Source organism: Pan troglodytes, chromosome 23, assembly GCF_028858775.2.
Source record: "Pan troglodytes isolate AG18354 chromosome 23, NHGRI_mPanTro3-v2.0_pri, whole genome shotgun sequence".
NCBI classification, from domain to species: Eukaryota; Metazoa; Chordata; class Mammalia; order Primates; family Hominidae; genus Pan; species Pan troglodytes.
In genome coordinates this window covers 40,134,199-40,150,776 of record NC_086016.1, presented here as the reverse complement: position 1 = coordinate 40,150,776, position 16,578 = coordinate 40,134,199, and the positions used below count along the sequence as shown (strand labels likewise).

At 53.9% G+C, this 16,578-nt stretch overlaps 1 protein-coding gene across 40 annotated transcripts in view; it reads left to right on the top strand.

Moving 5' to 3' along the window:
- The window catches only part of PLA2G6 (phospholipase A2 group VI), an 80,625-nt gene that overhangs the window by 50,413 nt on the left and 13,634 nt on the right, over positions 1-16,578 (top strand). For 25 of the 40 annotated variants that reach the window (XR_010156020.1, XM_009438378.5, XM_063807828.1 and 22 more), the window contains 6 exons: positions 1,516-1,703; positions 6,597-6,693; positions 8,668-8,850; positions 12,119-12,227; positions 13,251-13,412; positions 15,233-15,311. Coding sequence is in view for 39 of the 40 variants with exons in the window: in XM_009438378.5 (XP_009436653.1) it covers positions 1,516-1,703; positions 6,597-6,693; positions 8,668-8,850; positions 12,119-12,227; positions 13,251-13,412; positions 15,233-15,311 (818 nt within the window). In the remaining variant the exon portion in view is untranslated. The remainder of the gene's footprint in view (positions 1-1,515; positions 1,704-6,596; positions 6,694-8,667; positions 8,851-12,118; positions 12,228-13,250; positions 13,413-15,232; positions 15,312-16,578) is intronic. The other 15 variants (XM_009438384.5, XM_063807825.1, XM_063807842.1 and 12 more) reach the window with 1 other exon arrangement.

Sequence of the window (16,578 nt, the reverse complement as noted above, 5' to 3'; positions counted from 1 at the left end):
TTCCAGTTAATTCTTAGAATACACTCATGGGGTGGAGGTCATTATTCCCCTTTCCTCTCCGAAGAAACTGAGGTTCAGTGTTGTTAATTAAGAAGCGTGCCCAGGGAGGGCCACAAAGCTGAGAGAGTGGGGCTTGACCTTACATTGGCCTCGATGCCAGCCCTTTGCTCTTCCTGCTGTGTCTCTGGCCTGCCTTCAGGTCCAGTGGGACTGCTGTGAGGTGACCCTGGTGTCACATGGGTACACTGTGGTTGTAATGAACCTCATGGGGACAGCACTGAGCCAAAAGTGAGATAGTAAAACCCTCCTAGCACTTTCTTTTTTTTGAGACAGCATCTAGCTCTGTCGCCCAGGCTGGAGTGCAGTGGTTTGATTGTGGCTCACTGCAGCCTCAACCTCCTGGACTCAGGTGATCCTCCCACCTCAGCCTCTTGAGCAGCTGGGACTACAGGCTCGTGCCACCACATGGGCTAATTTTTTTTTTTTTTTTTGAGACGGAGTCTTGCTCTGTCGCCCAGGCTGGAGTGCAGTGGCGCGATCTTGGCTCACTGCAAGCTCTGCCTCCCGGGTTCATGCCATTCTCCTGCCTCAGCCTCCAGAGTAGCTGGGACTACAGGCACCCGCCACCACGCCCGGCTAATTTTTTTTGTATTTTTAGTAGAGACAGGGTTTCACTGTGTTCGCCAGGATGGTCTTGGTCTCCTGACCTTGTGATCTGCCTGCCTCAGCCTCCCAAAGTGCTGGGATTACAGGCGTGAGCCACCACACCCAGGCCACGCCGGCTAATTTTTAAAATTTTTTTGGTAAAGATGGGGTCTCCCTATGTTGCCCAGGCTGGTATCACACTCTTGGTCTCAAGTGATCCTCTCACCTCCCAGTGTGTTGGAATTACAAGCATGAGCCACTGCGCCTGGCCCCTAGCTCTCTTTTTAATACTGCTGTTCTTTCATTGAAAACATAGTACCTGCATGTAGAAAAAAATCAGTCAGGACAGAATGAAAAGCAAGAATCATTCCCACCTGGACCCCCAGTGCCCATCCTGAGATACAGCTACCTTTTAAGTTCCTTGACTCAGAAATGTTTCATGTGAGCCACAGTCATGCCAGGTCGACCCCTTCCCTCCCATCCACACTGGCACTTGGCTTTCCTGGTGCTTCTCTTTACGTTCTTTTTTTTAAGACAGAGTTTTTGCTCTATTGCCCGGGCTAGAGTGCAATGATGCAATCTCAGCTCACTGCAACCTCTGCCTCCTGGGTTCAAGCGATTCTCTTTCCTCAGGTTCCTGAGTAGCTGGGATTACAGGTGCCTGCCACCATGCCCGGCTAATTTTTGTATCTTTAGAAGAGACGACATTTCACCATGTTGGCCAGGCTGGTCTCAAACTCTTGACCTTAGGTGATCCACCCACCTTGGCCTCCCAAAGTGCTAGGATTACAGGCGTGAGCCACTGCACCCGGCCTCTTTACGTTCTTATCAGCATCCTATGGAGTCAAACTTCCCTTCCTCTTTCATCAGCTCCTTGGAAGGAACGCAGTGGCTGGCCTGAACCAGGTGAATAACCAAGGGCTGACCCCGCTGCACCTGGCCTGCCAGCTGGGGAAGCAGGAGATGGTCCGCGTGCTGCTGCTGTGCAATGCTCGGTGCAACATCATGGGCCCCAACGGCTACCCCATCCACTCGGCCATGAAGTTCTCTCAGAAGGGGTAAGACCTCCTCCCCTCCCCATCTGCTGTCCTGCTGGGCTCCAGCTCTCCTGTCACCTGTCCCGTGCCTGAGGCAAGCAGTATCTACCATAGATCTTAGCATCTCCAGCCTCAGAGCAGAGGCCCCGGGTTCACAAGCCTCATTAGGCCCCGCCTGGCCCAAAGAAGGTGCTCCATCATTGTATCATGGGTAGGAATCTCAGTTCACAAGTTCAGCTATGCAAGGAGGAGACTTTAAAATTTTTCTGGCTGGGCATGGTGTCTCACGCCTGTAATCCCAACACTTTGGGAGGCTGAGGTGGGCAGATCACCTGAGGTCGGGAGTTCGAGACCAGCCTGACCAACATGAAGAAACCCCATCTCTACTAAAAAATACAAAATTAGCTGGGCATGGTGACACATGCCTGTAATCCCAGCTACTCGGAAGGCTGAGGCAGGAGAATCGGTTGAACCCGGGAGGCGGAGGTTGCAGTGAGCCGAGATCGCACCGTTGCACTCCAGCCTGGGCAATAAGAGCGAAACTGTCTCAAAAAATAAATAAATAAATAAATAAATAAATAAAATAAATTTCTATAATGTACCTTAATTCCTAGGAGTGAATCTCCCTCTATAAAACTGGAGACAACCAATCTTAGCCCTCTTTGGGGTCTCCTCTTTCCAGCTCCCCTCCAGGTGGTGCTCCAGTTCTGGAGTCTGATGCAACCCCAAGGCCCACCTGGCCCCTCCTCTAACCCAGCCCAGCCTGATCTGAACAGCCCCCCGATGGCTTCAGTGCTCCTTGGTTTCTTGTGTGCCCAGCTCAAAGCCTGGGAAATGCTTGGTAAGGTGGCCGAGCGCCCATCCACCTAGATGCCTCTTTCCTCTCTGGCTGGTGGCACGTTGGGAGGCAGGTACAGGCTCATGTTTTGGGAGCCTGGGAACCCCTGGTGTCAGGAAAATTATCTTCAAAGGGGTAGGGGATGAGATAAAAAGATAAATGAATATCTCAAATCTCAAAATACTATCTAGGCCAGGCGCGGTGGCTCACGCCTGTAATCCCAGCAGTTTGGGAGGCCAAGGTGGGTGGATCACCTGAAGTCAGGAGTTCGAGACCAGCCTGACCAATATGGTGAAACCCTGTCTCTACTAAAAATACAAAAATTAGCCAGGTGTGGTGGTGTGTGCCTGTAGTCCCAGCTACTCAGGAGGCTGAGACAGGAGAATTGTTTGAAACTGGGAGGCAGAGGTTGCGGTGATTCGAGATTGTGCCATAGCACTCCAGCCAGGGCGACAGAACAAGACTCCATCTCAAGAAAAAAAATACTATCTAACAGGAACAACATCTAGAATGAATGAATGAGCCAATGAGTCCTTCGATCCCGGCACTGTGCTAAAGCACCAGCCTCACCGAAATGAAGAAGCCACTCCAGGACAGGAGACACTCCAGCCACCCAGAACCTCATAGCGCAGTGCCAGACAAGCAGTGAGAAGGCATGGGCGGGCAGCACTCAGGCAGGGAGGCTGGCACTTGTGCCTGTCCTCAGGTTGTTCCTTCCTCTGGGAGCTGCATCCACCTTGCTAGCCCCATGGGGCATTGCTAGCCCTTCTAAGGGCTGGACCAAGCCTGGAAAACCCTCCTTTCCTTGAATCTCCCAAGCACAGCCAGAATGAGCTAGAGCTTTCAGAAATACTTGACCAAACAGAGAAGATACCAACACCCCCAGCCCCGCAGTCAGGTTCCCCATTTGCAGGTTGTGACCTGAGTGGACACCAGGTGACGCTCTTCTCTACCCAAAGGGCTGGCACATGGCCCCACTCTTGCTTGTCTCCAGCCACCCTGAGCTGTACTGGGCAGGAGCTGTAATTGACCAGTTTTCTCTCTCTTCAAACAACCTCAGCCCTCACCGGTCCCTCTGTCCCCACACAGGCCATCCTGGGTGGGTCCAGCGTCCCATCACATAAGAGGATCTTTGCACAGAAGACAAAGGAAGAGGCTCCTACCTTGAGTGGAGCAGGGAGATCCCTTATCGACATGGCAGCCAGCACAGCCCTACTCCAAGAATCCCACAGCCTCAGTGTTACTGACAAGTGGTTCCCTCACAGCTCAGACTAGGAGCTCCCTCGCTGTTTTTCTTTTTCTTTTCTTTTCTTTGTTTTGTTTTTGAGACAGAGTTTCACTCTGTCACCCAGGCTGGAGTGCAATGGCATGATCTTGGCTCACTGCAACCTCTGCCTCCCAGGTTCAACTGATTCTCCTGCCTCAGCCTCCCAAGGAGCTGGGATTACAGGTGTGCGCCACTATGCCCAGCTAATTTTTGTATTTTTAGTAGAGATGGGGTTTCATCATGTTGACCAGGCTAGTCTTGAACTCCTGACCTCAGGTGATCTACTTGCCTCGCCCTCCCAACATGCTGGGATTACAGGCGTGAGCCGCCGCGCCTGGCCACCTCTGCTGTTTTTCAATGCAGCTGACCTTTCCCACAAAGCTCGGTTTGTGCCTGCGGTTCTCAGATGGTTAAGCCCCTGCTGAGGAAGGGAAACAGATAATCCCAGACAGTGAGATGGAGGCTGAGACTGAGGATGCCTGGGGGCTGCACTAGGAGCTCAGAGACGGCATCAGGCAGCTGGAATTCAGGGAAGGTTTGGGGGCAGCAGAGCCCGAGCCAAGCCATGGACACTAGCTGGAGCTAGCCACTCGGGTGAAGACTTGGGGGGCTCCAGAGGGCCCAGGGAAAGAAGCTGGGCCTGACTCCATGTGCCTAGTGCTGAGCACCAAGCCCTGGCATAAGGGCTGTAGGGAGCTGGGCAGCATAAATCCTGGGCCTGTGCTGGGCACCCCTAATAATAGAGAAGAGCAGCTGAACACTAACGCTGTCCCAGCCACCGGCTTAGCCTTCATGTGGGCTATTTCACTATAGCCCAGAGAGCTGATGTATTTTATTCCCCCTTTAAAGCTGAGGGCCAAGTGTGGTGGCTCATGCCTCTAATCCCAGCACTTTGGGAGGCTGAGGCAGGAGGATCGCTTGAGCCTAGGAGTTTGAGGCTACAGTGAGCTATGATCATGCCATTGCCCTCCAGCCTGGGTGACAAAGGGAAATCCTATCTCAAACAAACAAACAAAAAACAGATGAGGAAACCAAGGCTTAGAGAGATTAAGTAATTTGCTCAAAGTCAGGCAGTCAGTAAGTGCCAGACCTGGGAATTAAACCCATGTGGGCTGTCCTAGTAATTGCACTAAAAAAAAAAAAAAAAAAAAAAAGCTTTACTGAGATATAGTTCCTATTCCATACAATCCACCTATTGAAAGTATACAATGATTCTGATATATTATGTTTATTTTTTCAACTGTGGTAGATTATATATAACATAAAATTTGCCATTTTAACCACTTTTGTTTTTTGTTTTTGAGACAGAGTTTCGCTCTTGTTGCTCAGGCTGGAGTGCAATGGTGCGATCTCGGCTTACCATTGCCTCCACCTCCCGGGTTCAAGTGATTCTCCTGCCTCAGCCTCCCGAGTAGTAGCTGGGATTACAGGCATGCACCACCATGCCCAGTTAATTTTGTATTTTTTAGTAGAGACAGGGTTTCTCCATGTTGGTCAGGCCGGTCTCGAACTCCCGACCTCAGGTGATCCACCCACCTTGGCCTCCCAAAGTGCTGGGATTACAGGCGTGAGCCACCACACCCGGCCCATTTTAACCACTTTTAAGTGTACAATTCGGTGGTTTTAATCACATTTACAATGTTGTCCAACCATTACCCCTTTCTAAAACTTTTCTTATCACCTCAAACAGAAACTGTAACCATTAATAATTCCCGATTCTCCCCTCCCCACAGCCCCCGATAAGTCCCATATCTTGTCTGTCTCTCAGAACTTGCCTGTTCTAGAACCTCGTATCAGTGAAATCATACAGCGTTTGTCCTTTTGTGCCTGGCTTATTTCACTTAGCATGATGTCTTCAAGGTTCATCCATGTTGCAGCACGTATCAGAATTTCCTTTCTTTTTAAGGCAGAATACTATTTTGTTTATCCATTCAGTGCTTCACTGATAGACGCCTGGGTTGTTTCCACCTTTTGTCTGTTGTGAAGAATGCTGCTGTGTACATGGGTCTGCAAATGTCCATTCAAGTCCCTGCATTCCGTCCTTTGATACTTCCGACCTCAGGTGATCCGCCTGCCTCAGCCTCCCAAAGTGTTGGGATTACAGGCGTGAGACACCGCGCCCAGCCAGAAAAATTTTAAAGTCTCCTCCTTGCACAGCGGAACTTGTGAACCGAGATTCCTACCCATGATACAATGATGGAGCACTTTCTTTGGGCCAGGCGGGGCCTAATGAGGCTTGTGAACCGGGGGCCTCTGCTCTGAGGCTGGAGATGCTAAGATCTCTGGTGGACACTGCTTGCCTCAGGCACCGAGTAGAAAGCAATTGTGCTCTTTCCCACTCTGTCATACTGCTTCCTATAGCATGCAGGTCACTGTGTGACTCACTGACAGTGTGGTAAGGAGGTGGAGGGTGGCTGTGTGCCAGGCACAGAACTGGGCTCTGAAATGCCTGGTCTTCCTTACACCCCAGCCACTCCTCTCAGCACTCTCTCCATGTTGCTCAGCTTCTGGAGGCCACCAGTGAGGAAGCTGGGGCTTGACTTCAAGCCCATCTGACTCTAAAGCCAGTACCAGGGAGGGTGATCATTGCTGGTGGCAGCATCAGGAAGGCTTCCTGGAGGAGGGGGTTAGTTGTGCCTTGAGGGGCTCAGTACAGCCTTAACCATGGTGAGTGTGCTGGTTGGGTTTGCTGAACTTTGTTTGCAGTGATGCTATCTGTAAGCAGTAGATGAAGCTCCAAGTCCTGGCTTCATCCCACGCCACGCAGACCCTAGCTTCTGCTCACCAACCGGGGCCCCTCTCTCACCAGGTGTGCGGAGATGATCATCAGCATGGACAGCAGCCAGATCCACAGCAAAGACCCCCGTTACGGAGCTAGCCCCCTCCACTGGGCCAAGAACGCAGAGGTGAGTGGATCCTGAGGTGGGTGGGTGGGGCAGGGGGCCGGGCCCCGCAGGTCCTCAGGGCCCTCAGGAAGCAGGTTCCCGAGAGGACCCTGAGGCTAGCACTTGGGGACTGACCTTGCAGTGGGTGTGCAGGCAGAGAAGTCCATGAAGAGCTGGGATCCTGGCAGGGCTCTGCTGCTCTCTGGCTGGGCGGGGGGATCCGCCCTGTGCCTCAGTTTCCTCATCCATGAATTCTGCTTTGGAGATGTGATGAAGTCAGCAAGGCAGTGTGTGACAAAACTCGGCACAAATTGTAAAGTGCTTCCCAAATAGAAGGTGGCGTGATGATGATTGTATTATTAGTCAGGATTCTCTAGAGGGCCAGAACTAACAGGAGATATATATATAGAGAGAGAAGGGGGTTTATTTTTTTATTTTTTATTTTCGAGACGGAGTCTCGCTCTGTCGCCCAGGCTGGAGTGCAGTGGCACAATCTTGGCTCACTGCAAGCTCTGCCTCCCAGGTTCATGCCATTCTCCTGCCTCAGCCTCCCGAGTAGCTGGGACTACAGGCGCCCGCCACCACACCCGGCTAATTTTTTTGTATTTTTAGTAGAGACGGGGTTTCACCGTGTTAGCCAGGATGGTCTCGATCTCCTGACCTCGTGATCTGCCTGCCTTGGCCTCCCAAAGTGCTGGGATTACAGGCGTGAGCCACCGTGCCTGGCCTAAAGGGGGGTTTATTAAGGAGCATTAACTCACACGATCACAAGGTCCCACAATAGGCCATCGCAAGCTGAGGAGCAAGGAAGCCAGTCCAAGTCCCAGAGCTGAAGGACTTGGAGTCTGATGTTTGAGGGCAGGAAGCATCCAGCACGGGAGAAAGATGTAGGCTGGGAGGCTAAGCCAGTCTAGCCTTTTCACATTTTTTTCTGCCTGCTTTATATTCTGGCCGTGCTGGCAGCTGATTAGATGGTGCCCACCCAGATTAAGGGTAGGTCTGCCTTCCCCTACTGACTCAAATGTTAATCTCCGTTAGCAGCACCCTCTCAGACACACCCAGGGTCAATACTTTACATCCTTCAATCCAATCAAGTTGACACTCATTATTAACCATCAAGATGATGATGATGATGATGGATGATGATGGTGGTGGTGGTGGTGCTGGGCCTAGCTGCACACACAGGGAGCCTGGCTGGGCATCTCCTCTGAGTTCTTCCCCTAAGCTAAGCTCTGTCCTCCTGGGAGGATGGAGGCCTCTGGTCTCATCACCAGGAAGCACAGCTTGACAGAGAATGGGATGCCCCAGAGTTCATGGCCTACTTCTCAATGTGATGGGCCAGGAGGGAGGGCACTGCCAGCCTCAGGGGTAACTCTGCATTCCAGGAGCCGGACACCAAGTCAGGCCCTTCTGTGTAGGTTTGGTCACTCATTGTCATCACATGCTGTGAGGTGGGGACTTGCATTCCCATCTTCACAGAAGCCCTGAAGTGCACATGGCTACAGTGACCCATCCAAGCGCAGGCAGCTGGGATGAGTGAAGCTGGGCTTTGGGCTCAGGTCTGTGACTCCAAAGCCAGGCTCCCCTCCCTGTTCCCAAGGCTCTCCCAGGGATGTGCATTGCCAAGGCCCAGTGAGAGGTGATACCTTTGCAGGGTTCCAGGGAGGGATGCAGGGAGTGGGGTGCTTCAGGACAGGCCCCAGAGGAGCCTTTGCAAGGAGAGTGGGTTCTGTTGGCACTAGGAAAGGACCAGAAGCCTCTTCAAACAGTCAGCACATCTTTGGCTTTTTGTCCCTAGTCTTGGGATGCTGATGGGATGGGAGGCAGTCTAGGCTCCCCTAGAACTGGAGCCTGCCCCTGGAATCCTCTTGCTAGTGCTTTCCAACATCCCAGTACCTGTAGGCCTCTCAGAGCAGAAGTGGCAGTGCCCACGTGTCCCGGGGTGCGGCAGCTCCCCGAGTGCCTGTGCTAATTCAGCCTGACCGTCTCCCGCAGATGGCCCGCATGCTGCTGAAACGGGGCTGCAACGTGAACAGCACCAGCTCCGCGGGGAACACGGCCCTGCACGTGGCGGTGATGCGCAACCGCTTCGACTGCGCCATAGTGCTGCTGACCCACGGGGCCAACGCGGATGCCCGCGGAGAGCACGGCAACACCCCGCTGCACCTGGCCATGTCGGTGAGCCCGGGACCGCGTGTCCTGCCCTGTGGGGCCCCGGTGGGAATGCAGGAGGGCTGTCCGGACTGGAGCCCTCCTCCCCACTGTCTCCCTCCTATCGTCAGCTGCTCCAAATCATCTTCCCACCCAAAGCTCAGTTCAGACCCTGACTCCTCCCTCAGGAAGCCTTCCAAGTCCCCCTCTCAGCCCAAAATAACACCACCTCCTGTGTGCTTTGGTACCTTTTCCACCTGTGCCCCCATTTGGCACTTGCATGGCACGAGAGGGAAAAATGACAGCTCTGGCCATAGACTGGCCCTGAGCAAGCCATGTCACCTGTCAGCCTCGATTTCCTCATCTGGAAAATGGTGGTGTCGATACTTATCTGGAAGAGTTGTGGAAAAGTTATGGTGGACACTTGGTCACCCTCTACAGAATGTCTAAGTGACACACGCAGTACCTGGCCCGAGTGAGCATCCTGCTTCCCTTCACTGGTCTGCGTGTTGCTCTCATCTTCCCTGGGAGGCTGTAAGATCCTGGCAGGCAAAGCCTGAGTGTGCAGCCCAGCAGCCTGTGGCAGGTGCCAGGCATATTCGTTGGTTTATTATAGAACACAGTTCCTGCCCTCAAAGCCCTTAATGTCTGGTTAGACAACTAGAGTATGAACATATTAAACCTAGCAGAGGAGGACGTTACTGTGTTACAGACATATGTGTGTGCATGTATTCTTTTTTTTCGAGATGGAGTCTCGCACTGTCGCCCAGGCTGGAGTGCAGTGGCGCGATCTCGGCTCACCACAACCTCCGCCTCCCAGGTTCAAGCGATTCTCCTGCCTCAGCCTCCCAAGTAGCTGGGACTACAGGCACGCGCCACCATGCCCAGCTAATTTTTGTATTTTTAGTAGAGCCGGGGTTTCACCATGTTGGCCAGGCTGGTCTCGAACTCCTGTGTTGGCCAGGCTGGTCTCAAACTCCTGACCTCATGATCCACCCGCCTTGGCACCCCAAAGTGCTGGGATTACAGGCGTGAGCCACCGCGCCCCACCGTGTGCACGTTTTCTATAGCAATACCGTATGTACAGAAGTCTGTTTACTGAGTCTCAGTGACAGAACATGAGAGACCCCCGGGACTCTAAAAGCCGATTCAGGACAGATTCAGAGACATCCTGTTTTATACTAAAGGTCAAAACTTGGAAGAGATGTTGTTGCCCAAAAGGCTGAAACTATAAATAGTTTCATTTTTGAAACTGTGGACATTTTTAGCACTGGGTGGGCCCTTGGAATGATCTAACTCAGCAGTTCTCAAGTTTTTTGGCCTATTTGATCCCTTTATACTCTGAAAAATTATTGAGGATCACAAAGATTTTTTAATCATCTGGATTTTCTTTATCTATATTTACCATTTTAGAAATTTAAAGTGTGAAATTTTCAAAATATTAATTCATTTAAAAATAACAATAATAAATATATATGCCTACTATGTACCCACAAAAATTAAAATTAAATTTAAAAAAAAAAACTTAAAAAATAACTGGCCAGTTGCAGTGGCTCGTGTACACCTGTAATCCCAGCACTTTGGGAGGCCAAGATGGTCAGATCACCTGAGGCCAGGAGTTCGAGACCAGCCTGGCCAACATGGCGAAAGCCCATCTCTACTAAAAATGCAAAATTAGCTGGGTGTGAGACCTCTGAAAGGGTATCACGTGTTCACAGGGGTCCCCAGGTCTTACTTTAAGAACTGCTGATAGACTTTGGTCATCTTCATCCCATCTTCACAGTTTTTGGCATATTCATCAACCACCTTTACAATTATGTACTTAATCACCTCTTCAAATTGGCTTTTATTTATTTATTTTGAGACAGAGTTTCGCTTTCGTTGCCCAGGCTGGAGTGCAATGGCACGATCTTGGCTCACCGCAACCTCTGCCTCCTGGGTTCAAGCGATTCTCCTGCCTCAGCTTCCCGAGTAGCTGGGATTACAGGCATGCGCCACCACACCTGGCTAATTTTGTATTTTTAGTAGAGACGGGGTTTCTCCATGTTGGTCAGGCTGGTCTTGACCTCCTGACCTCAGGTGATCTACCTGCCTCAGCCTCCCAAACTGCTGGGATTACAAGCGTGAGCCACTGCGCCCGGCCTGGCTTACTTTTAAACTGACTTAAATTTATTTTGAGAGAAATGTTGCATCACTACCATAAATGGCCATCCATCCATCCAGTGCCAACCATAAAAGGTAACCAATGCAGGGCGCGGTGGCTCACGCCTGTAATCCCAGCATTTTGGGAGGCCGAGGTGGGCGAATTACGAGGTCAGGAGTTCAAGACCAGCCTGGCCAACATGGTGAAACCCTGTCTCTACTAAAAATACAAAAAATTAGCTGGGCGTAGTGGTGGGCACCTGTAATACCAGCTACTCGGGAGGCTGAGGCAGGAGAATTGCTTGAACTCGGTAGGCAGAGGTTGCAGTGAGCTGAGATCACGCCACTGCACTCCAGCCTGGGTGACAGAGTGAGACTCCGTCTCAAAAAAAACAAAACAGTAACAACAACAAAAAATCACAGTTAATGCTGAAAACACACACATATCTGTAGCCATAGAAGTCCTAATAGAATGTGAAGAACTGTTTGGAAAACCCCATTCTAGACCCACAGCTTCATTCTCCAGGCAGGGAAATCAGGTCCCAAGAAGAGGAAGGTGACAAGGCCAGAGCCCACAGTTCCAGGTGGCCAGTGTGTCCTCTGAAACCATGCCATGCTCTGCGCCCCTGCCTGGCCTCCAGGTGTGGAAATGTGTGACGCTCTTCGTGGGGACACTCCCCCGAAGGCTGCCATTAGGGGCACGTGTGTTCGGTTACCCCTCAGGGATGACACCCTGGACTGGGTGGGCAAGATGGCCTTCCCTGCCCTCACCCACCCTCTCCTTGCTACTCCTGAAAGCCATCAGCAGCTGACCTACTGTGTCCCCATGGCTCCTGGGTCGGGGTCACAGATGCACTGCTTCTTTGGAGGCGGAGCTGGCAGAGCAGGGGCGAGTCACTTCTAGTTTCTGCCTGGGTTCTTACACCCTCCCCTGTGGGTGCTTTTAAGCCTGTTTGTCAGGTCCCCAGCCATCAAATGGCAGACTTTGGACTACCAGATTGACTTGGGTGGGGGTGAGGAGGGTTCCAGTGTCTCCCCGTGCTGAGGAGAGGCCCGCTGGGTGAGTTGACAGGTTGGGGCTGGCAGCCAGGGGCCCCTTTGTTCTTCACTTCCCCGGCGGTTGCACGTCTTACCCTCTCTCCATCTCCAACAGAAAGACAACGTGGAGATGATCAAGGCCCTCATCGTGTTCGGAGCAGAAGTGGACACCCCGAATGACTTTGGGGAGACTCCTACATTCCTAGCCTCCAAAATCGGCAGACGTATGTGCTCTGCACTCTGGGGCCGGAGTGGGGTGAGGGTTGGGTGGATACAGGGACTGAGGAGGAGGGAAGTCCCAGGCATCAGGTGCCAGCATCCTGTGCTGACCCGCCCTGCTCAGAGCTGCCAGGAGCACCTCGTACTCAGAGAGGGGGCTTCCTTACCCAAGCACAAGGGCCCTGAGCAGTAGATGCATGCCCACCACGGGGCTTGCTATACCAGCATCCTCTTCCTTGCAGCGCCCCCCACCTCAGGGTGCTAAGATTCCCAGCAGGGGTGGGGACAGGAGAGCCAGCAGCAGCCTTCTTTCCCCACTGTTGGGGAATTCACTGATGGAACCACTGGCTAGAATGACCAAGGGTGCATGCACTACACTGCACGAGCTCTGGGCATGCCTGTGTGGGCAGAGTGCATGGCCATGTGCTGCATGCTCGCACAGTGAGCCTTAGCTTCAGAGCTGGACAGAGCAGATCCTCCTCACCAGAGGCCTGGAGCCCGCTCTGGAGGGTTTCAGCAGCTGTGGGGGTCACTGTGGGCAGGTACCTGATGGCAGCAGTGTGTGTGTGCCAGTGCACACGTGTGTGTCTGCATGCACCGCATCTGTGACCTCCTTTTCAGCAATCCCATCCATCAAATGGAGTAGGTGCCCCCTGGCTGGCTCATTAGTCCCTTTGGAACCCTGAACTATCACTTAGCATTTTTGAGAATCACTGAATGTGGCCATGGGATTCCTGCTTTCTTGGCTGGAGTAGAAGGAAAGAAGGGGTTCCCACAGGCATCGGGCAGGGTGACACTGACCTCCTCCTCCCATATCCTCCTTCCCTGGCCTTAGGAAGCTGCTTGGGATGTACCAGCCTGGGGGCAGCACTCCCTGTCAGGGTGGGCTGAGGCCTCTGGAGCAGCCCACGTGCCCAGGGCCTGGTAGCTGGGACAGGGGACGGAGTGTGGAAAGGAGGGGCCTCTCCTTTGCATGTTGACATCATTTCTGATCCTGTGCCATCTCCCCTTCCCCAAACCATGACAAGTTGTCACCAGGAAGGCGATCTTGACTCTGCTGAGAACCGTGGGGGCCGAATACTGCTTCCCACCCATCCACGGGGTCCCCGCAGAGCAGGGCTCTGCAGCGCCACATCATCCCTTCTCCCTGGAAAGAGCTCAGCCCCCACCGATCAGCCTAAACAACCTAGGTAGGCCTCGCCTCCCAACTCCCTCTTCTCCAGCTGGTTCCCAGGCCCCTGGATCACAGCAGGCCCCACCAAAGCAACAGGATCCCTAGGACGGAAGTCACTAAAGGAAGCCGGGGAGGATGGGGCCGGAGTTGTCAGCCTCTAGGCAGCCAGCAACCCACAGATCCCAGAGGCCTAGGGTGTCCCTGGCTGATGTCCCATGCTCCGTTGCCCCTGAGAGGATGTGTCCTGCACACAGTCTCAGGCCTGGGCATTTCCAGTGGCACCCATGAGGTGGCTGCTGTCACTGCCCTCCTGTCCCCAGGGCGTTCAGGGTGGGCAGTGAGGAGTGCTGTCGGGGGAGTGGGGGCCCGGGCCCTCTGGCTTCACCTGTCCCTCTGGCTTCACCTCTATCACACCGTTTGAATCTCGGTTGGGCCTGAGACCTGTGTGCCCCCTTCCTGGCCCCATGGTGACTTTCAGACGTTGAATGTGGCCAGGCAGCCAGCATCTGCCCCGGTGCATTCCTTGGTGCCCAGGGAGACATCCCCAGACTAGACAGGACCCTTCTCTGGACTTTCTGTGGGCTGGCCCACTCAGGGACCTCCATTGTTTGGGAGCGGGGTCCCCTGAACAGAGGGCAGCCAGCAGCCAGTCCTTGGTGAGCCAGACTTCACTGTGGAGGCGGCAGCACCTTCAGCCAGGGTAGCCCGACCAAGCCTGGAGCTCTGGAGAGGCACCGTGACTGTGGCTTCTAGTCCTGGCTCCACCTCTCTCTCCCCTCCCAGGAACTCCCCCTCCACCTCCCATCTTTATCTCTCAATTTTGCAGGCAGTCACCCAAGCCAGGCCGGATGGTGGGCCTGGGGTGCGGCGTCAGATGGGTAACGCCCTGGGCCTGGAGAGGCCTCCGAGCCTAGCCATGCGGCATTAGCTCTAGCTCTCACTCCCTAATTCGTCCTTCTTAGCTGCGCACACACCACACACCCCCTCCCCTGCACCCTGTCCCCGGCCTCTCTCAGCCACTCTCCTGCTTCCCTTGTTCACTGTGCAGCCGTGTGCCCTGGGGAGGGGGAGACACTGCTTCGCAGCCCTCGGTTCTGCTTTGCTGCTTCTAGACTCTGCACAGTGGTGGGGGGCTGTCAGAGTTGGGGTCACGCGGGCTGCTGCACCAGGCACCTGGGGACTGGGCTGCTTGTCAGGAGGGGCAGCTAGTCAGTTGGGTGGACATGGGGCAGGCCTTGGACACAAAGGAAGACATGGACAGAGTGGATGGTGGGCCTGATCCCGGAGGCCACTGGGATTTCCAGACCTGGGATCAGGACGAGGGATGTCTCCTTTCATCCATGGACTTAAACCCCGAGGAACGTCCTGACTCAGCCTTTTGACTAAATGACCTTGGGTGAATTATGGACCCTCTTAGAGCCTCACCTGTCAATAGGGAATAAGAATTCTTAGGCCCCAGGTGGTTATCGCAGCATCGGCTCCGATGCAAGAAGCAGCACTTTGTCTGAAGAGGACACGCAAGGGTATTCATGCCTTGGGGTTTCAAGAGGAAGAGATTGAGGGGAACCTGGGAGCTGGCTGGGCAGGGTGGGGGAGCCCTTCCCAGAGCAGTGGGCCCCCCTTTCCACTCCAGCCCATTTCTCTCCTGTGGCCTGTGGCTCAGCTTTCTCCTGGGACAGAGTCCTTCCTGTGGGGAAGGGACAGATGACAGGGGGAGTGGGGGGGTGAGGGCGTGGCCGTGGGCGAGGCACAGCCCAGGTTTGATCTAGGGACCTCTGGGGTAGCAGGGCTTGGGGACCCGCCTGACCACAGCATGCCCTGCTCTGTGCCTCACAGAACTGCAGGATCTCATGCACATCTCACGGTCCCGGAAGCCAGCGTTCATCCTGGGCTCCATGAGGGATGAGAAGCGGACGTAAGTGGATCGAGATCGGGGGCAGAGGGGGGAACGTGTGCGCTTTCCTGCCCCTCACCCACCCCCTGTTGTGGGCTCAGGGCTTTACTCTCTGCACCCTCACAGCCGGCGAAGTGGCTCTGCTCCTAGTCTTATAGTTCTCAGCAGAGACAGAACACGGAGAGCCTGTGTCGCTCATTCATTAATGCTGGGCGGTGCAGGCTCTGGAGACCAGCCCAGGGTGCCAGGCTTCTTGGACTTGGCGGGGCTGGCGCAGTGTTCTGGCCTCCCTCCCTGATCTCCTTATGGCTAGAAGAGGGGGAGATGCCTGGGTCCCCCCGGGGAGATCTCAGCAGCTGCTTCCCACTGCCCCTACCGGCTTCCTTAACCACCTCCCTCTGCAGAATAGTGGCGTGGGCTGCCTTCCCCAGCACCTGCTGTATACCTAGTCCCATTGTAAGAGGCGGGCCTGGGTGACAGGATGCAAAGAGAAGACGCCCAGGCCTTGCCCTTCAGGCATAATCCTGGGTGCTTGAACTCAGTGCCAGCTGGCACGGCAAGGTACCAGGACAAATGCGTTTCCAGCCACTGTGCTGTCGCCACCTCCCTTGATTGCTGCAGTTGATTCATTTATTCTTTATTAGTCTCTCATGTTCCTAATAGCCTTCCCAGGGAGGAATTTGTAACCTTGTTTCACAGATGCAGAACCTGAGCCCCTGAGAGGTGAAGTGACTTGCTCAAGGTCACACGGAGTGAGTGTCAGGGTGGCAACTCACAGCCGGGTCTTCCGAACCCACGTCCTTTGTGCTACCGCAGGCTCTCTCTGGGTTCTCTGTAGACTCTATACCTAGTGCCAGCCCTCTGCAGGGAAAGCTCTCTTCTCAGAATCAGAGGCAGCTCCACTCCCAGGGCCAGGCAGTGATCGTGCAGCTCCGTGGGTCCTCACACTTCGCACTCACTTCCATGCTACCCTGTTGTGTGCCCTGGAGGTTCCCCTGCCCCATCAGCATTCCCTCCCCTGTGCCCCCTGCATGCTCTTGCACGCGGGCACACACGCACACACACACGCACACATGCACGCACACACACCCACATGCACATGCATGCATGCCCACATGCAAACACATGGACACACACACACATGCACACGTGCAAACACACATGCATGCACACACACATGCACACACATGCACATGCATGCATGCACATGGACACCCACACACATCCACACACACGTACACACATGCATGTACATACACACACCTGTGCAGGGGCTGAGGTGAGGCAG